Raw genomic sequence first — 20,750 nt, forward strand, 5'->3', positions numbered from 1 at the left:
ATCAGCTAGTCAAATTTCTGTGCATATAGGTTCATTGAGAAAAGCCAACACCTTCCCAAAGACATCTAGCCTGCTGAGAGATGTTTGAGAGATGAGGGAAAACTTACCAACTGGAATCAGCAAATTACTGTGTATTTTAAAATTTACAAGACTAACCCTTAGGCCTCCTTCATTGGCCCAAGGCACTGCCGGTTTCTGCTGCCACGCGCTTGTATTTGAACCAGATTCCTACCAGCAAATAACAGGTAGGTCACGACATGCTGTGTTTTGAAAGGGTATTTTTCTTCCTAATTACTCTATTACATAAGTTCTTCATTAATAAAATAAAAACCCTTCCATCACCCCTATGGAAGACCTTCAGTAACCTTTTTGCAGTGGTTATTTGTAAAATAATGTCTAAAATTAAGAATTTATAGTTTTAATATCTGAATTAAGAATTGATGCTATTGAAAATGTTTCCTCACCTAGGATTGTGTGTGTTGTGACTGGTTATTGTCATGGCTGAAGGTCCACTGAGGAGTCTGGGAGTTTCTATAAACTCCCCACCAGTGGATCTTCAGTTGAAGCTGCTCCCTTCCATCAGCACCCAAAGTTCACCTTCAGCTGCTCCAGATCAGGCCATGCTGGGGACCACACGTACCCCCGAGGGATGCTGGGGAGCCTCAGAGGTGAGGAAGAAGTTTTGGGGATCTGAGTGGGGGAGAGAGACTAAAGTCTCTGCTTTTTGGTGTCCAGAGAGCAGGAGGAGGCTCATAGTTGCTGCCACATTGGCATGTCTGAGTCTGGTGGGGAGAGTGGTCTAGGCATGGCTCCGCTGGTGTAACAGCTTACTTCTGGAGTTTAGGTAGTTTGGTGTTTGGATCAGTTTTCTTTGTGTCCTGGACAAGGCAGTGGAAGCTCATGTATCAGTCCTCGCTGTGTGCGGCCGCCCTGGAACTGCCTGTGTCGAGAGGGAGCTTGTTCAGTGTGATTGGGGAACCATCGTGGCAGGTGAACTGCTTTCTGATTTGTGCAAAAACTACAATCTCAACATCTTTCCTGCCACCACACAAAATAGGTGATGTTTTCCTCTGTGACTAACTCCTGTGGGCGTACACAGATTCTTATTTTCAAAAAAGGTTGGTGGGGAAGGCTAAAGCAAACACTGCGGAAGATTTCGGGGAGGGAGGGGGTATGAGACTGATAAAGGTATCTGTAGCAGCATTTGAATTTCCAAGTTTGCTTTCTGGGTGTATGGGGGGACAGGTGCAAAGCCCATCTAACTTTCGCGGGCCGCTGGAACGTGAGCGGAAGTGACATGTATGATTCCCAGATAAAAGTTTTAAGAGCCAGTCTGTGGTTTTCCTCATTCTCCCTTTTTCTATGGCAATGGATAATTTCTGAGAAGGTGGCTATTCACCAACATGGGTCACAGTGTGAGGAGGGGGTGGGAGCAGAGCCCTCACCCAACCTCCGAGGGGGACACAGTGCGAGCTCTGGGGGGAAAGCCACTGAAATTTTGGTTATTTGTGTTACACTGTAGCATCCTGTCCTGTGTTGAAATCATCGTTTAACTGTTATTTTACCCGCCCCCCCCAACTCTAAGTTAGACTAAGGAATGGACATTTTAAGTTGCGTGCATGATGGTCTGTTTGTCACTAATTTGCCTGACTGCTGGTTATTAAACCTCTGCGATTAACTCCTGTGGATGTACACAGATTCTTATTTTCAAAAAAGGTTGGTGGGAAAGGCTAAAGCAAACACTGCGGAAGATTTCAGGGAGGGAGGGGGTATGATACTGATAAAGGTATCTGTAGCAGCATTTGAATTTCCACGTTTGCTTTCTGGCTGTGAGGTAAAGATGCTTTCTTGTGGTCTTGAAATAAGTTCCAACTGCAAATGAGCATATGAAAGTGTGGACTCTGCATTAAGAAGTAAGGGGATACATCAAGGATACTGTTTAAAGGACCACAAACAAAGCATCTTTACCTCACTAGTGTTTAGTAACCAGCAGTCCGGCAAATTAGTGACCAATAGACCATCATGCATGCAACTTAAAATGTCCATTCCTTAGTCTAACTTAGACTTTGTGGGGCGGGGGTGGGGGGTGTGCGGTAATTAAGTTTTTTTTTTTTTAAGGTAGGTACTAGGGATTGAACCCAGGACTTCATGCATACTAAGCATGTACCATTGAGCTGTACCTTCTTCCCAGGCTAGTCCTTTCAAAGGAGAGTCTTCACTGGCTGGCTGGTTGCAGAAGAGGCCCCAGATGCATACCACAGCCCTGCCTGACACCCAGATTTCAGCCCAGTGAGACTCCGAGCAGATACTCCCCTTGAGCTGGACCTGCACTTCTGTCCTACAGAAACGGAGGTCATAAACATGCATTGTTTGAAAGCCACTAAGTTTGTAGTAATTTGTTATGCAGTAATAGAAAACTCATATGTCCAGGAATAACACTTGGGTTTTTATCTTTTTAGTTACAGCATTTATAGTTTCCTTCCTGTGTACACAGATACTTTTGTGTGTGTCATGGAATTGTACTTTTTCTTTAATCTTACTGTGTTGGTGAGCATTTTTCACCCTGTTAATTTTACCACACCTTTAAAAGCTGTGCAGAATTTATTTAACAGTCTCCTAATGTTGAAGATTATTCTCAGGTCATTGTTATTAGCAGTACCGTCACACAATCCAAGAATTCCTGAGCCTAAGTACCTAGAAGTAGTCTTCTGGTATTTAAAAAAATCTTTGCATGTAGTTCCCCTACTGTATAGTACAGGGAACTATGTTCAATATCCTGTAATAACCTATAATGGAAAAGAATCTGAAAGAGAATACATACGTGTATAACTGAATCACTTTGCTATATACCTGAAACTAACACAACCATGTAAATCAACTATACTTCAATAAAAAAAGAAAATTTAAGTTTATGCTCTTAGCTGTGATGCAAAAATACCATAAAGAAGCCACTTCAACCAAAACAACAACAAAAAAACCTTTGCTTGTTTCCAGCTACCAACTAATTCTCCCCTACTTTCTCATCGTGAGAGTTCCTGAACAAGGGATCTCTACGAATGGTTTTAAGATAATCACCATTTATTGAGTGCATGCCCGGCACATTCATTTCTCATTTCATCCTTAGAGCAATCTGCGGCGTCTCTGTTTTACAATGAAGGAAACTGAAACTTAGGTTAAGCCATTTGCCTGTGGTTTCACAGTTGATAAGCTGGGGAGCAGGCTTCAAACTCAAGACCTTCCGATTATGTTCCTGAGTCTCCTGACACCGGGCTGTGGTGAAGGAAAGCGCAGCGTTTATTGCAGGGCGCCAAGCAAGGAGTCCAGGAGCTGGTGCTCGGAAGGCCCTAACTCGCTCTCTGGGCTCAGACCTAGTCTGCGCCGACAGGGCTGAGCGTCCCAAGAAGGTCAGAATTGCCGGTCAGTACGGGCCTTTATGGTGCCTCCCTGAGGAAAGTGGTGAAGAAAATTGAAACCAGCCAGCAGCCAAGTACACTTGCTCCTTCTGGGGCAAAACCAAGATGAAGAGATGAGCCGTGGGCATCTGGCACCTTGGCTTCTGCATGAAAACGGTAGCTGGTGGTTCTGGGACCACTTCTGCAGCTGCAGTGAAGTCTGCCATCAGAGGACAGGAGGTACTGAAGGACCCGTAGAAGTGCCACCATTTGAAAGGTTGCTAGCCTCTAATAAATGGGTTGATTTATGTCACAACAACAAAAGGCCTGAGCTCCCCAAGGCTTTCAGGGAAATATTTTTAAAGACAGGGTGAAGGAGGGGGCCGTGGGGTGCATGATCAGCTTGTGGACATTCTTCTGATTGGTCGGTGGTGAGGTCATCAGGAGTCAACAGCCACCTTCTGGCTGGAACCAGTCTGGGGTCTCTACGCTTGTGGGCAGCGTTCAGTTAACTTTTTCCACCTGGTGGGGGTTTCACTTCCTGCAAAATAGCTCAAAGGATGTGGCTTAGAATTGAATGTCCATGACTTTGTTTAATGGCTAAACTATTATTTTGCCTTGTTTGATTGTTTTCCTTTCTGCGTTTTCTCACTTAGATTAAAATTACTCTTTGGAACTTGTGGGAAGGCCTAGGAACCTAAGGTTTTTCTCCATACAAGAGGCAGGTGGAGGACGTGGTGGGAGTGTATTCCGGGAAGGCCCCATAGGGTCCTGCTCGGTTATGATGAGAAGCCAGACTCAAGTGGACTCTGCCACGCTCGGTGGACTTGCCTCATGATTTTGTTGAAAGTACACTGACAAATGTCACCAGGGACACTCCCGCCAAATTTAGGACTTGCAGGGACCTTTTCTCTGTGCCCTTGGCTTCTCGCGGCGATTGGTGGGGTTGTTCACCATTTCTCCCCATCCTTAATACTTTATGCCAGTGTTTCTCAAACCATTTATGGTAAAGGACTAGTTGTCTTTTTAAAAAAATTCCAATTCGCCATGGGCCAGAACTTTTGTGAAAGACGATAAAAATGAATTGTTAGAAAAAATGGGATGAAAAACATCCTTCGAAGTACAGTCTCAAAGCTGTTATGATTGGTTTCAATAGACATAAAATTGGATGTTATGGCAATGCCAAACTGATAGAAATGTTTCTAAAGGCTCTAGTTTCTGTACTTCCTTGGCCTCAGGCCAGAGGTAGTGTGCGAACCACTCCTCAGCGGCCTTGGTTGACGCTGTCTTAGTTCCGATTTTTCCTGACTTGGCACCTTCTTTCTCCTGCCCCTAATTATGGGCATTCCTTAAGGCTGTCCTTTTTCCATCCTTATCCACCCCTACTTAAAATTTGAAGCTGCTTCCATGTATATGTCACAGGGCTTGGCATACAAAGCTCATTATGACACAGCACTTGCCTTACAGGAAGTTACAGTTGGTGGAGGAGCTCCAGGCAGAAACCCAAATAGCTGCAATGGTGAAAGAAATGGTTTCCACCTTTCTCAGTCCCGGCCTTTTACCATGTACTAGTCCGGTATCTCTGACTATTTGCTGTGTATCTACTCTGGTGCATTTTTCCCCCTTTAACGAAGGCACTGGGGATTGAACCCAGGATCACATGCACGCCCAGCACACGCTCTACCACTGAGCTATGCCCTCGACCCTTAAGTGGTACATTAAAAATAAAAAAAAATTTTTTTTGTGTATGTGTCTACTCTGGGACACCCCATGCTGACCTCCCCTCAGTTTCTAAAATTGAGAACCATTCTTTCCTCAGATCTGACCCACCCCCTTGGCTTCCTGTATTTCAACAGCATCATGTGATTTCCCTTTCTCAAAATCCATGGGGGCTTTCCTGTCTGTAGGAGTAGCATCAACTCCACCAGCCTCTTTATTCTGGGCTCTTCACAATGACTCCCTTGTCCCCATGACATTCCCTTCTTTCTCATCCCTGAAGCCTCGGCTTGCTCCTGCCTCCTTGCTGTCTCCTACAGCCCCTCTGCCACCCTGTCCAGCCCTTGCCGTCACAGGGCTCATTGTGGTCCTGAATCCTCCAAGCTCTCCCCAATCACTCAGCCAGCCTTGGCACCTTTCCTTCCCCTGAACGGCTGTGTTACTCTCTCACCTGTTCTGGCCACTAATCTTGCAATGTTACCTCACTCTGAATGGGTAAACTTGGTCCCTGCTAAGCATGGGGATCTTTTAGGTCAGGAAAACGAACTCTTCTTGATACTTAACTCCTTTACCTCCTAGGGCAAAGTAGACAGTAATGCTTAAATTGAGCTCATGGTAAACATCCTATATTTGCAAAAACTTCAAGAAAGCAGGGGGCTGCTTTGGCATTTCCGCTTCTGCTTTAAATCTCTGTGGTCACTGGCCATTCAGGCGTTGGGTGCTGGAGCTTGGAGAGCTGATAGGAACGACAGATGGGTTATAGTCTGCGATACCCAGGTGTCAGTCTGTGGATTGGTTGATGAGAATCTCCTTGTGCTTTGAAGAGATTTCTCACAAGTACAAGCATGGATCCTGGTCCAGACCTATGGAAGCAGAGGTCCAGGGTGGGGACCTGGGAAGCTGTACATCACAGCCAGGATGCAGACACATTCTCTAGTCCAGCCTTATTCCATTTGAGAATACTGAAGCCCCTCAAGTGGAGATGACATGCCGGGTTCACACTGAGAACGGCCAGGGCAGGATTTAAGCCCCCTTGCGGGGCTCCCTGAGTAATCACTACATCCCTGAGCGTGTCAAAATGTTATGGAAAGGAAATGTAGAGAAAAAAGGCAGAACATGTACAAGATCGTGTTGGGAGAGTCATTCTGCAGGGGATCCCAAGTGATTTTAATAGTCTCACATTTTCCTGTAATTTAAATTTTTTTCTTCAGTGTGCAACACAAGACAACATCTATTAAAAATGCTACAGCAGGGGAGGGTATAGCTCAGTGGTGGAGTGTGTGCTTAGCATGCATAAGGTCCTGGGTTCAATCCGCAATACCTCCATTAAAATAAATAAATAAATAAACCTAATTACCTCCCCTCCGCCCAAAAAAGACAAAAATATTTTAAAATTTGCATTCTTTTTTATTGAAGTATAGTCAGTTTACAATGTTGTGTCAATTTCTGGTGTTCAACATAAAGTTTCAGGCATACATATATATATTCATTTTCATAGTCTTGTTTATTATAGGTTACTACAAGATATTGAATATAGTTCTCTGTGCTATACAGTAGAAACTTGTTGAAAAACAAACAAAAATTTTAAATGCTACAGTGGCAAAATACCAGCTTTTCAGAAGTCAGTGTTCCTAACTTTTTTTTTTTTTCCAAATGACAAATTCCTTTCTCAGTTGTTTCTGAGTAATATATAATCTTAGTAATTCATTTAGGGACTTAAAAAATTGCTTCAGTGTTTTTGTATGGTATATAATGGATACAGTTAAAAAGAAATACTATGGCAGATAAATTGTTACAGATTGTATTATAAAATTTATTTAAAAGGCAATTTTTTTGCTCCTTTAGCCCTTTTGAGCCCATTTAAAACCACTTTTTAACAGCTTTAGTGAGATATAATTTACATACCACACAATTTACACATTTAAAGTATATGGTTCAATGGGTTTGGTATAATTACTAATTTTTTTAAAATTGTGGTTATATATAGCATAAAAATTACCATCGCAACCACTTTTAAGTTTAGAATTCAGTGGCATTAATATTGATGTTTTTGAAAATGAAAAAAATTAAGCAGGCCTGTTACTGCCCTGGATGATATGAATCTCCGGAACCGCTTCTCAGTCACTTGAAGGTTTGCAAACTACCTGTTGGGAGCAGGGATGTGTGCTGCTTGCTGAGTTCTTCCCTGTCTTCTCAATCTCAGCCTTGGGCTGCGATGGTTCAACATCAGGCTGGTAGAAGCCAGCCTGGTTTGCCCTGGGCCACCCACGGCTCCCCGTGTAATCTTAGATCTGAGGGAACTGCAGTTTCTACATCACCCCTGTTCAAAAGACAATGCATTCAGCCTGGACTGGGCGTATTTCAGGAAGCACAGCTCCTCCATAATTCCCCTGCAGTTAGATCGGACTGGCCCATATGCCCAACCTGCTACCCTTTCCCCACCCTACCCTTCCCCACTGCCGTCTCTCCCCTTCAGCTTCTTTTATAAAGACAGCTGCACAACTTTACCTTGAAAGATGTTGAAATCTATGCAGGAGAGTTTATCTTGCAATGATCGTATCTGCGTGAGTGTGTGTAGAGGATGATGGGGGGTTAATATGATGGAGCCCAAATCCTATACATTATCTGAGAGAGTGTAGCATAATTGTTAAGAGTGGGCTCTGGAACTGGATTGGGTTTAAATGCTAGCTCTGCCACTTCCTGGCTGCATGACCTTAATCTCTCCATGTCTCATATCCTGATTTTTTTTAGTAGAAATTACAGATAGCACCTATTTCAAAGGATAGCTGATAGGATGCGCTGAGTTAGTTTAAATACAATGCTTGGTACAGAGCCAGGCACATAGTAATCACTGTATGTATTCACCATTATTATTGCCATAGTAGTAGAAGTACTGTAGATCTTTTCAGTAATAGAGTGGGGAAGAGATTCAGGAATAATCTCTGAACAATGAAATAGTAACTGAAAGGATTTTCTGACATGGAAATGTACTTGACACTGGCAGGCGAAACAGAGACAATCATAATCTTTTTATTCTTCCAAAATGTCCCTTTTGGAACTTAATCTCCTACAACTCACTTGTTCACAACTATGCAATTTGGGGGATGGGAGAAAAGTGCCAAAGTCAGTTACCACACAGCCTTCCTGGACCATAGCTGTAAAGCGGAGCCTGCCTGAGCCGGCTGCTCAGGACCTGGTAGGAGCCTGCACTAAGCTTCAGAAAAGCCTGCCTCTTCCCGGAGCCGACCTTTGTGTGCCTGCATCCAGGGAAGCACTCCGGACGCCCTGGCGAGCGTGCTTGAGCGCTTCTGTCCCGGCACAGTCATTTCATTTCAGCAGAAGCCCACGCTGGGTAATTACAGGTTCTCACACATGTAACCTGTTGGTAGGAATCCTTTAGTTCCAGATAATCTCCAGAGTGCCTGATTCTAGAAGCTGATGAGTTATTCGAGTATTGATTGAGATCATGTGCAGATAAAGGAAAATTGCTGTGAACCATTAATCTTACATTACTCTCAGCCTCTTCACACACTCTACCCTGAGCCACTCAGTTTTCCGTCCCCTTCTTCCTGGCTGCCTGCTCACTGCCTCCTCTGAAATTTGCCCAGTGGCTTGGTACCGGTGCATTCTTCATCTGCCTTGTGAACTTCTGCTTCTGGTTACCCTTCCTTTAGAACAATGATATGCATGTGGAAAAGGTTAATCCGCTTTGATGCATTTATTCTTTCTGGCTTAGATTTCCCTCGTGTTTCCGAAAGGTAGGTTGTTCGTTTCAACAATAAATATGTATTGACATGAATTAAAATGTCATGAATTCTCTGTGGTCTCACTCCCACCCTCACCTAACCTCTGTATAGCAGTAATTCTCAAGGTTTAGTGTGGGGAGGGTCACCTGGCAAGCTTGGATGAAGTGTGGGTTTCTGAAAAGATTCTGATTCAGTCAGCCAGCCGTTGGTGTCGGGACTGTAACAAGCATCCGCTGGCCACTCTCATAGGTGCAGCTGGGGAACTCCACTTTGAGAAGCACTGCTCTATTGTACTGTCCAACGGATATATGGTGTGAGTCACTTACGTCATTTAAAATTTTCTATTTTTCATTTTTTCATGTTAAAAAAGTAAAAAAACACTTGAAAAGCTTAGATATATTTTATTTAACCTAAAATATCTAAAATATTTTAACACATAGTCAATATAAAATTATTAGGAAGATATTTTACATTCTTTTTTTTTGTAGTAAGTCTTCAAAATCTGGTGTAGTTTACACTTAGAGCTCATCTCAAATTCAAATTAGCCACATTTCAAGTACTCAGTAGTCGCATGTCGCTAGAGGCTATTTGGTTTGTGCTGGTCTCAGCCTATTGATAGTGGTGCTAAGGCTAGAAATGCTGAGGGGACACTCACCTGCACCCCAGGTGAGCCTCCACAGACATTTCCCCTTTCAGAACTAATGTTGTGGCTGGACTAGCCCTTGTAGTTCTTTTCTTTATTTTTTATTGAAGCATAGTCAGTTTACAATGTTGTGTAAATTTCTGATGTATATTCATTTTCATAATAGGTTAGTTACTAAAAGATACTGAATATAGTTTCCTGTGCTAAACATTATAAACTTGTCCATCTATTTTAATATGTTTAAAAATTTTTTTATTTATTTTATTTTGGGGGGAGGGAGGTAATTAAATTTATTTACTTGTTTATTTATTTTTAGAGGAGGTACTGGGAATTGAGACCATGACCTCGTTCATGTTAAGCATGTGCTCTATCACTTGAGCTATACCCTCCTCCAGTTGTTTATCTATTTTATATATAGTAGTTAGTATCTGCAAATCTCAGACTCCCAGTTTATCCCTTCCTACCTCCTTCCCCACCCTGGTAACCATAAGTTTGTTTTCTATGTCTATGAATCTGTTTCTGTTTTGTAAATAAGTTCATTTATCTTTCAGATTCCACATATAAGTGATATCATATGGTATTTTTCTTTCTCTTTCTGGCTTACTTTACTTAGAATGACAATCCCCAGATCCATCCATGTTGCTGCAAATGGCATTAATTTATTATTTTTTATGGCTGAGTTGTATTCCATTGTATAAATATACCACAACTTCTTTACCCAGTCATCTGTTGGTGGACATTTAGGTTGTTTCCATGTGTTGGTTATTGTAAACAGAGCTGCTATGAACACTGGAATGCATCTTTTTGAATTATATCTATATCCCCAGGAGTGGGATTGCTGGATCATATGCTAAGATTATGTTTAGTTTTTTGAAGAATCTTCACCTTGTGGTCCTTAATAGGATTGCAAGGCACCCTCAGCAAGAACCATCAGGGAGCTTTGAAAAAACAAGGTTTATTATTCACAGGTTTCACAGGGTACAGAGCACGCCCTGGCCACCCAGCGAGGTCACTATTGGTTTGCTATTCATCTAGGAGCCAATTTAATTTCAATTCAGAAATGGTGATCCAGCAGATAACTGTTTTAGAAAAAATTGTAGGCATCTCCCACATCCTAGGAGGGTGATCAAAACAGCCCAACTAGGATAAAGTGAAATCCAGCTCTCTATTACATGGCTCCTGACCATTTGGCAAGACAGTATTTATGGTCTTTGGGTCAAAAGGCTTTGCTTCCCAAACTAAGACCCGAGGTGTGAATGTCAGGAAGGAAAAATTAACAGCATCTGGTTCATCACTGCAGGCTTTCTCCCCATCCTCCCGTGCTCACGCTGTCTTAAACTGCTCCGGAATGTTCCAAACATCCTCTCCATCTCTTGATAATCCTCTTTTCTTCTTTCCTTTGCTACCCTCTTTTTCCAGCGAGAAACAAGGTTCAGCAGAAAACAGCCGAAGGGGTGGGAAGACAGAAAGAAAATGGAACGATGAAAAATAGCAAATCTTGCCCTCCTACCCTCGTGCCGCCAAGCCTTAAGAATAGTCAAGGAAAACGGTGGTGGTCCCTGTCCTGAGTCAGCATTAGGACCTCTGGTGTGAATTGAGGCAAAAGTGCGCCCTCTGCAGCCGAGAAGGGGTAGTACTAGCAGCGAGTCTCCAAGGGGGTCTGAGATCTGTCTACTCTGCAGACGCGAGGCCAGCCGGCTGCCCGTGGTTTCAGAGGTGGCCTCTGGAGGGTGCGACCAGCCTGGGGAACACATTTAGCAGGTGCACTGGGTCTTCTCCTTCGGAACCTGGGCTATGAGGACGGGACTAGAATCCAGGCAGAGGTTACTCCGGGCGCCCTCCCCGTACAATTGCAGGCTGTTGCGCGCGATTAGCTCCCTGGCCATCAGCAAGAAAACTTCATCAATGTTCTTGGACTCCTTGGCAGATGTCTCCACAACAGCCAGGAGGCCGTACTTTTCAGCCAGTGTGCAGGCATCCTCGAACAGAACGTGCCGTTCTTCCCACATGTCACATTTGTTCCCTGGGAGCGAGAGAGAGAAGCAAATATTCTGGTAATTAATCTGTTTGTTTTTTTTTTTAAGGTGAACTTTTTATTTATTTATGTTTTTTTTTTTTTCCCGGGAAGGATTAGGTTTATTTATTTATTTAGTGGAGGTACTGGGGTTTGAACCCAGGACTTTTTGCATGCTAAGCACATGCTCTACCACTGAGATATACCCTCCCTGCAAAAGGTGAACTTTAAAAAGAACATTTTAGTTCTTTATCCGCACATGCATGCATTCACAAATAGTGATTGAGGGCAGATTTACTGAAAAGGAACCCACAGATGAAAGGAGTCACTGTCTTATTCACTTTAAGTGCCAGGAAGAATGGGCTGGAGGGGTGTGTTTTAGCAGCCAGGACAGGTGGAGCCCTTGTATTTTGGGTCCCATCATTCCTGTCAAGTGTGACAAGATAAAGCCTGCCAAAGTGAGTCTCCATCTTCTCTCTTCTTCCTCCACATCTTGTTTCTCTTTTGACTCTTTTTCCCCAAGTGTTGGAGACTGTGAGATGGGGCCTGGTCTAGCTGAGGAGACTGTGATGAGGATTTGCTGGAATGAATAGAGAAGGACCGAGCTATAACTTACATACAATAAAATGCACAGACTTTAAATGGACAGGCCAATGAGTTTTGACAGACGTCTCTGCCCCGTAACCACCATCTCCCTTAAGACATAGAACATCTGTGATTCCCCTAGAAAGGTCAGTGGGGGACTTCATGAGGCCCAGGATTGGCTGTAAGAGGAAAAGTGCTTCATTTTTTTTCTCTTCCTCCTCAGTCCCTACATCCATCCAATCACTGGACTTTGATCTCTCTGGGGCGGGAATCTAAAGGTGAAATTACTTTCTCACCGGATTGGTTTTACCAGACATCAAGATTTATTACAAAGCTATTGTAATTAAGATAGACCAGACCAGTGTTTCCTTATGGTCCCTATAAAGAGAGTTTTTAGACCCTTTTTCCCCTCATTCCCCCTCCCCCCAAGAAAAGCATTAAAACTTCTTATTTGGAAACAAATGTAGATTCATAGGACATTGCAAAAAAATATATATGTATGTATATATTCAGGGAGGTCCAGTGTACTTTTCACCCAATTCCCCTCAATGGTAACCTCTTGCATAACTACAAAAGAGTATCAAAACCAGGCAACTGACACTGGTACAACCCACAGAGCTTATCAGATTTCACCGGCTATGCACACACTCCTTTGTGTGTGTGTGTGGTGTGTGTGTGCAGTCTGATCACATGTGTAGGTTCCTACTACCACCACTGCAGTCAAGATACAGAACAGTTCCATCACCACAAAGTGCTCCCCTGTGCTACCCTTTCCAACCTCCCACCTGCCCTATTCCCTAACCCCTGGTAACCACTACTGTGTTCTCCATCTGTCTAATTTTGTCATTTCAAGAATGATATGTAAATGGACTCATCCAGTAGGTAACCTTTTGAGTTGGCTTTTCCCAGTCAGCATAATTCCCTTGAGATCCATCAGAGTGATATATGTATCTGTAGTTCCTTCTTTTTTATTGCTGAGTAGTTCCATGGTATGGGTGTGCATAGTTTGTTTAACTATCCACCCATTTGAAGTGAATTGAGTTGGTTCTAGTTTTTGATTATTATGAATAGACCTGCAGTGAACATTTGTATACAGTTCCTACAAAATTTTAATACCACAAATACCCTGCATATCTGGCCCATGGGAGGCCACAAACCACTGTAATAGCTAAGATATTTCTGCCCCCCTCCAAGAGAATGCATAGAACAGACCAATGCAATAGAATAAAAGAACTGAGAAACAAACCCACGAATATATGTATCCTTCACAGAAAGATGGTACCACTGAGCAGTGGAAAGGTTTCCTTTTTAGTAAATGGAACTGGTGCAATTGCATCTTAATGTGAAAAGTTACAAATTTTTGGCCCAAACCTGTCACCATAAAACAAAATCAGTGCTAGGAAGGTAAATGTAAAAGGCATAATAAATTATAAATACATATATACATACATAAAGCAAGCAAGCTTTGAAAGATAATGTAAGACTATCTATCTTGATGTGTTTCAACTAGGGGAAATTTTCCTAAAAAGGACATAGGAAGCAATAATTATTAAGGAAAAGATTGATGGATTGACATATATTAAAATTAGGTGTCTGTTTATCAAATTACACCATCTGGTGAGTAAAAAAGGTAACCTCCAGGGTAAAAGATGTATTTGCACACATATAACTGACAAAGGGCTCAGAGCTCCTTCAAGAGAACCAGCTTCAAGGAACACAGGTGACCACAGCCCAGCTGTTACCCCTCCATCTTCCACCAGCTGGTGCAGAGGCCCCAGCACAGCGGGGCACTAATGGAGGCCCCCACCGCAGAGATCAGGATTCCATTCCTCGGCTGGCAACTTTGGCTCAGGGCTGATTGAGCCTTTCTTAGAACTGTGCTCAGTCTGAGACTCTTCCTACCCCATCCTTTTTCCTCCCCTCTCTCCTTCCCAGGGGCAAGTCTGCATCACACAGGAGACTCTCCCTGCCTCCTGTTCTCTCCTCTTTACCCTCCCAGCCTTTTCTCCCCATAAATCTCTTACATGTCTATCCAGTCCTGTCCTGACATCTTCCTGGAGGACCTGAACTGACATAGACTCATTTCCAGAAAAGATCAGGTACTCATAGGAATCAGTAAGAAAAAGATAAACAACAGGTAGAAAAATGGGCACAAGAAAGGAGACCACTCAGATGGCTAACAAGCGTGTGAAAAGGTGCTCAACCTCATCAATGAACAGGGAAATGCAAATTAAAACCACCAGCCGTATCATGACTCACTTATCAGGATAGATGAAATGAAAAGGTCTGAAAAGAGCGAGTGCTGGCGAGGGTGTGGAACAACTAGAACTCACAGACCCTGCTGGCAGGAGGATGAAATCCAACAGCCACCTCGGCAAGTGGTCTGAGATGATCTACTAGAGTTGCAAGACCATGCACGTCTGCTCCCAGGTACGTACCCAAGAGAACCGTGTGCCCACGTGCATCAATAAACACATATGTGTATAGACAAACAACAGATAAGGATGCTCAGAACAGCAATTTGCCTCATTGTCCCAAACTGAAAATAACTCAAATGTCCATCACCAGCAGAAAGGAGAAAGACTAGGCTCTGTATTCTTGTGAAGAAAAGTTATACAAATTATGCAAAAGAATAAATTACACTTATAGGCGACAATGTGGATGAAACTCATAAACTTGGTGTTGAGGCAAAAAAGCTTAGACAAAAAAAGATATCGGTATGATTCCATTTATAGAAAGTTCAAAGACAACAGCAAAACCAAACTGCAGCATTCAGAACTGTGGGGTCAGGTGGTCAGATGATAAGGAGAAGGAAGGGAGAGGTCACCATAAAAGGCAAGTTGTATTTCCCTTTGCAGAGGAGAGGGAGTCACCAGAAGGGGTGTGAAGGGAAGGGAAGGTGCTGGCAAGATTCTCTTTTTCCACCTGAGGAGGGTAGTGTTTACACAGGTGTTTCCTTTGTGACAAATCAATGTTGATGTCCTTTCCTCTATATGTGTCCAATAAAAAAGGTGGGGGAAAAACACTTTCTCATAATGACAGTCACCAGCCTGGGCAATGCTAGACGTAGATCATAATTATCTCCAATGGTTAAATCCAAGGACTTTTTTCAGGGGACATTACCCCTTCTGGGACTGTGGTAGGCTGAAAAATGGTCCCAAAGACACCAGGTTCTAATGCCTGGAAACTGTAGCTGTTACCTTATTTGGAAAAATGATCTTTGCAGATGTGGTTAAGGATTCTGGATTAGCTGGGTGGGCCCTAAACGTAACCACAGGTATCCTTATGAGAGCAGGGTCGAGGAAGACTTGACTCCGCACACAGAGGATGTGAAGAGGGCCAACGCTGGAGTGGTGTGGCCAGAAGCCAAAGAATGCTGGCAGCCACCAGAAGCTGGCAAGGCAAGGGGCAGTCTCTTTCCTAGAGCCTCAGTGGGGTCCTGCTGACACCTTGATTTTGGCCTGGTGATACTGATTCAGATCTCTGGCATCCCGAACTGAGAGAGACCACATTTCTGTTTTGTTTTGCTTTGTTTTGTTTTGTTTTGTTTTTTGAGTGGGGTGATTAGGTTTATTTATTTATTTTTTAGTGGAGGTACTGGGCATTGAACCCAGACTTTGTGCATGCTAAGCACTGCACTCTACCACTGAACTATACCCTTTTCCCCAAACACAGTATATTTAGCTCTTTCTCAGTCCCATAGCAGCAACCTGTGCTCTAGGATCCTGTTAAAATGAAGATTCTGATTCAGTGACTCTGGCGTGGGTGGGGCCTGAGTTCAGGCACTTTTAACAAACCCCAAAGTGATGCTGATGCCGCTGGTCTGCGGACCACACTTTGAGTAGCAAGAGCCTAAACCCACTTGTCGAAATTAAGCAGCCACCTGGTAGACAGTAGTGTCCTTAGGAGGGAGGCAAAGGCCGCTCTGTTCACAAAACCAACATTATAGGGAAGTGATGGAAAAGTAACACTTTTCTGAATGTACAACAGGACTGCACATATTTCAAGCTGTGAGTTCACTTTGTGTATTTGAAGTTGCTGTTAACTTTGACGTTTGCTTGTTGTTAAGATTTGATAAGGATCTTACCAGGTGGGAGAAGTCATTTGAGAGTGTAGTCAGTCTTATTCATCTGCGTGGCTCCCCTGGGGATTAAGAGCCATCTGGTGCTGTGAACTTCAGACTGCAGAGAACTTCCTGTGTGGTCTGCACAGGTGTGTGTGTCGAATCAGCCAGGGTGTGCCTTCATCTAGCTGTCCGGGCCCCATCCCACGTCTTCCCACTCGAGGGTGGGGCCTTGGAATCTGTATTCTTAACAAGTTCACACCACCCCACTCTCATTCACAAGTGAATCTGATGGGAATTTCTGGCCCAGATGTTTTCTGAGGTCTCGTCCACCACCTGCACTTCTATGATTTCACATTCCACTGTCAGCAAAAGCTGAGCAGCTGTGGGGGTTGGTGGAGGAGGGTAGCAGGCAGAGTTAAGAAAAGTTAAATGCTTTGAAAACTACATACCGATCAGCATGATGACCAAGTTTGCCGCTCCGTATTTCTCTATCTCGTGAATCCAGTGGGGAACAGACTCGAATGTGGACTGCCGGGTGAGGTCGTAGGCGATGATGGCCGCGTGGGCGCTGCGGTAATAGCTCTGGGTGATGGTCCGGAAGCGCTCCTGGCCAGCGGTGTCCCACACCTGCATCTGGAGAAGGGCGGGGAAGGGGGGTCTGCATCAGGAGCTCCCACGCCCCATGAGGACCTGCTCACCTCAGTTGTTTCCTGAGTCTCACTTCTAGGGCCCAGGAGTCTGCTGCTCCCAAGGTAACCTAAATGTGCTCTCAGGTTGGGAGCTACCACCTAAGGGATCCTTCAGTCGGAGAGGTGGATCCAGTGTCCTGGGGTCTGGTGTTCTTTTGTCTTTCCACCACACTCATCCCTTCATCCAGATTTTGGGGTTTATCTTTTGAGCCTGACCATTGATATGAACACTGGCAAAGGTGATAGCATTGGCTGAACTCTTGATTTTAAAAGATCACTCAGCTGTTCATGGATAGAAGCGTCCTTATAATACTCCCTTCCAAATTACCATCCCAGGCAGTGGCACCAATTGATATTCCTCCACCAGTAGTGTGTAAAGGTACTCGTTTCTTCACACTCTCACATTATTTATAAATTATATTATAGAGTTATTTTTAAAAGAAAGTTTGCAAACATACACAAAAATAGAATAAAACAGTGACCCCCTCATATATCCATAGTATTATCAAAATTTTGCCCCCCTTGCTTCACATAGCCCTTTCTGTTGATTTCTTTGAGGTGTTATTTTAAAGAGAATCCCAAACTTCATGTCATTTCATCCCCACTCACATCAGTATACATTCTTATAGGGGGCAGGGTATAGCTCAAGTGGCAGAGTGTGTACTTAGTATGCACGAGGTCCTGGGTTCAGTCCCCAGTACCTCCACTGAAAAATTAAACCTAATTACCTCACCACTGCAAAAAAAAAAAAAAAAAAAAAGGACGTTTTCTTACATAACGATGACACCATGATCACTACTAATAAACTTTTCAATAGTGCCTCAGTGTCATTTAATACTCAGACCATATTATTTGACACAACATTGTAAAAAGACTATAACTCAATAAAAGAAAGTAAAAAAAAAAATACTCAGACTGTATTAAAATTTTCCTGATTGGCTCCAAAATGTCTTTTTACTATTGTTTCTATTTAGGAAGGATCCCAAACAAGATCCACTTATTACATTTTCACCAACACTTTGTGATCTTTTCTAATCAAACGGGTAAAAGATATTATTTCACTGTTATTTTAGTTTCACTTCTTTAATTATGAGTGACAATGGGCACCTTTACACCTTTACATAAATGTAGGAGCCAGTTCTGATGAAATCTGTGAAGTAGAGGTTTTGACCAATCGGAACTGCCCACTTTTGCATTGGGTTGGTCTTTTTCTTAGATATTTATCAGAGCTCTTTTCCCGTTAAAGAAATTAGCCCTTTGTCAGTTTCATACGTGCAAGTGTTTCTTTCCAGTTTGTCATTCAGCTTTTGACTTTGTTTATGGTATTTCTGAGGACATAGAAATTTGACCTTTATACAGCTATATAGAAATGTATAATTTGACCTTTAGATAATTAGATTGAGCAATATTTTCCTTTATGGCTCCTGGTCTCTCGTCTTATTTTAAAGCCTGATCTCCCCATTCCACAAAATAAATACTTCCATTTTTTTCCTGCTACTTTTATGATTTCATATTTTATATTCAGATCTTTCATTCCTCAGTCACGTGTTTCAGGTTGGGAACCCTGGCTAAAAAGAGGCGGAGCCACCCCTGTGCCCCTCTGACCTTCACTTTCTTGCCATCGATATCAAGGGCACGCACGGTGAAGTCCACCCCAATCGTGTTCTGCTGCCCCTCTGCGTAGACCCCGGATTTGAAATGCTGCACCACACACGTCTTCCCCACATTGGAATCCCCGATGAGGATAATCTTGAACAAATAGTCAAAGTTCTCGTCTGCTGCCCTGGCTGAGCTGGAGAATTGCATGGCTCTTGCCACCTGGAATGGACCAAGGAAGAAAAGGGATTCAGCTTCTCTTTAGTGAACAGCTACCAGGGGGCTGGAACAATTCTCAGCACTCAGGATTGAAGACAGGACAAGACAGAGGGAGGTCACTGCGTCCACAGCTCTAACATTCCTGTGGGAGAAAGACACTAATGACTGGTCAGGTAAGAGGGAGCTGCCCCTGCAAACCCACACCTGCCCTAGGTGGGCTGACATTACTTTAGGGGTGTCCTGAGAAGGAGGAGGTTCTACTGCCTTTCTCTACTGGGCCCAGTACACAGTCAACACCATCAGTTGACAGCAGTGCCCGAATTTCTAGCCACAGAGACCACGTGCCCCCTGCTCCAGCAAGTGCGCAGTGAGCAGAGGATGTCCGTGAAGACGCCCACAGCAGAGTTTCACCTGCCATTCATCAGGCCCAAGACGCGCCTAGCTGTCAACCTATCTCCGTTTTACATGGGAGCATGTCTCCCAACTACTGGAAGACTGAATGGCTGGGCAACCAGCAACAAGGACCAACACGACCTGACAGAGAAGTCAGTTTCAGAAAGAGTCGCATAGACTTTTCCTTCTGGTTGGCACCTATATTTTTCTTGACCAGGAAATTAGGATTTTGAGAGTATTCAAAAGGAAAACTGTGGTTCGAATGTTTGTGGCATCCTCTACTGTAGGCTGGAAAAGAAAAGTTTCTCATGACAGTGTTTCCCAAACTAACTGGTTATCAGAATTATCTAGGGAGACAATTAAAAATATATATTCCTGGGGCCCATCTCAGATCTGCTAAATAGACTTAAAAATATGTACATATGCACACGCTCCCAGGTCATTCTCATGACCAGCCAGATTTGGGAAGTGTCAACCAACACACTCACCCGCCTGAAACTTTATTCCCACCTTCAGCATCTCTGCTTAAATGTCCATCTATGCTTTAGCATCTCAGATCACAAGGAGCTCACTACCTCCTGAAAAAGTCTATTTTGTGTGCACAGTTCTAACTTCCATGGGGTTGAAATCTATCTCCCTGAGGTTTCCATCTGTTGACCCTCATGCTACACCAGGACTCCTACTTTACATGACAGCCCAGCAGAAGTTCGGAGCAGGAAACATATCCCCTCAAGGTGAAGATCCCTGGCCCTTCAACTGTTCTTCATCTGATGTTGTGTTGGGTCTCCTGATCAAATGTCTCCTAAAAATACGTGAAACCTTATCCCATTTGATGATTGAATTTGATGTGCTGCAAATTGTTCCTATGACTTCCTTCATTTCCTCTAGTTTTATTCTTTGATTTTCTCAAAGTCATAGAAAAGGACAAGTCTGTATCATCAGACAAATTTAAATCTATATGTAAAAATCGAGAGCTTGAAAGAACTGAACAAGGATCCCATACCTCTCCTGGATGCCTCTGAAATCACATGGCTAAAAGATCCGGCAGACAAGAGACACAATCCAAACCACTTTTGTCCCCCTCTGGCTTTTCGAATGGAAGGAAAGCCATTCCACTTCCGGTGTCTTATCACTGTACTTTGAGCTGAGATCTGACTTCCAGGTTCCCCTACCCCATCTCCCCAATTAAGTCCTCAGGGTTTCCACAAAAGCCCCCTTGACCTCAGCCTACCCGCCTGCAAGGAGAGCCACACAGTGTCCACCCTCCAGCGTCCTCCATCCTGCATCCTGTACCCTGCACCTTCCTGGATCACCTGTTGCTTACCTGTCGGGCTCTCTCTCCTCTGCCAGCAGGTAATGTTTGCTCTTTCTCCTGGTTTTCCTTTTGGCTCTCTGTGCCCCTTCTTCCTCCTGCCTCAAGGTGTGGTGGGAACTGTAGTTCTGTCCCCCGGTGTCAGGTTTGGTGGAGAAAGTGAAAGGAAAGTGCAAACCCTCCCCGCTCCCGCCCCGGATCCGGAGCAGCTGCCGTTGGGTATGAAGCATGAGGCGAGGCGCTGGCCAGCACCGGCACACTAAGTCAGCTTTCCCTCCCAGCAGCGTCTCGGCATCCAGCAAAGCCCAAATGAAAAGGACTAGCCAGCTACCTCAGCCAACTTCTTTTGAGCCGCCCTGTTCCTTCTTTCTACTCTTCT

The 20,750-nt window shown here is 43.8% G+C and overlaps 1 protein-coding gene and 1 pseudogene across 1 annotated transcript; one reads left to right on the plus strand and one right to left on the minus strand.

Annotated features, from left to right (window-relative positions):
- Window positions 1–1,403: 1,403 nt before the first annotated feature.
- On the plus strand, window positions 1,404–3,913 carry LOC116153902 (large ribosomal subunit protein eL43-like; annotated as a pseudogene).
- A 6,523-nt stretch (window positions 3,914–10,436) lies between these two features.
- On the minus strand, window positions 10,437–20,541 carry RAB19 (RAB19, member RAS oncogene family). The gene is made up of 4 exons (XM_010983195.3): window positions 20,384–20,541; window positions 18,457–18,669; window positions 16,612–16,795; window positions 10,437–11,520 (listed from the first exon to the last, which is right to left on the minus strand). Exons 2-4 carry the CDS (start codon window positions 18,655–18,657, stop codon window positions 11,252–11,254), a joined length of 654 nt encoding a protein of 217 aa, XP_010981497.2. The 5' UTR covers window positions 18,658–18,669; window positions 20,384–20,541; the 3' UTR covers window positions 10,437–11,251.
- Window positions 20,542–20,750: the final 209 nt, after the last annotated feature.

This window comes from Camelus dromedarius, chromosome 7 (assembly GCF_036321535.1).
Source record: "Camelus dromedarius isolate mCamDro1 chromosome 7, mCamDro1.pat, whole genome shotgun sequence".
In the NCBI taxonomy this organism is placed as follows: Eukaryota; Metazoa; Chordata; class Mammalia; order Artiodactyla; family Camelidae; genus Camelus; species Camelus dromedarius.

Coding starts and splice junctions, on each gene's coding strand:
- RAB19 (XM_010983195.3), bottom strand. CDS start 18,657: ATGCAATTCTCCAGCTCAGCCAGGGCAGCAGACGAGAACTTTGACTAT. Junction 16,796..18,456: donor TCGATGGCAAGAAAGTGAAG/GTCAGAGGGGCA, acceptor GCCCTTCTCCAG/ATGCAGGTGTGGGACACCGC. Junction 11,521..16,611: donor CTTGGTCATCATGCTGATCG/GTATGTAGTTTT, acceptor TCTCGCTCCCAG/GGAACAAATGTGACATGTGG.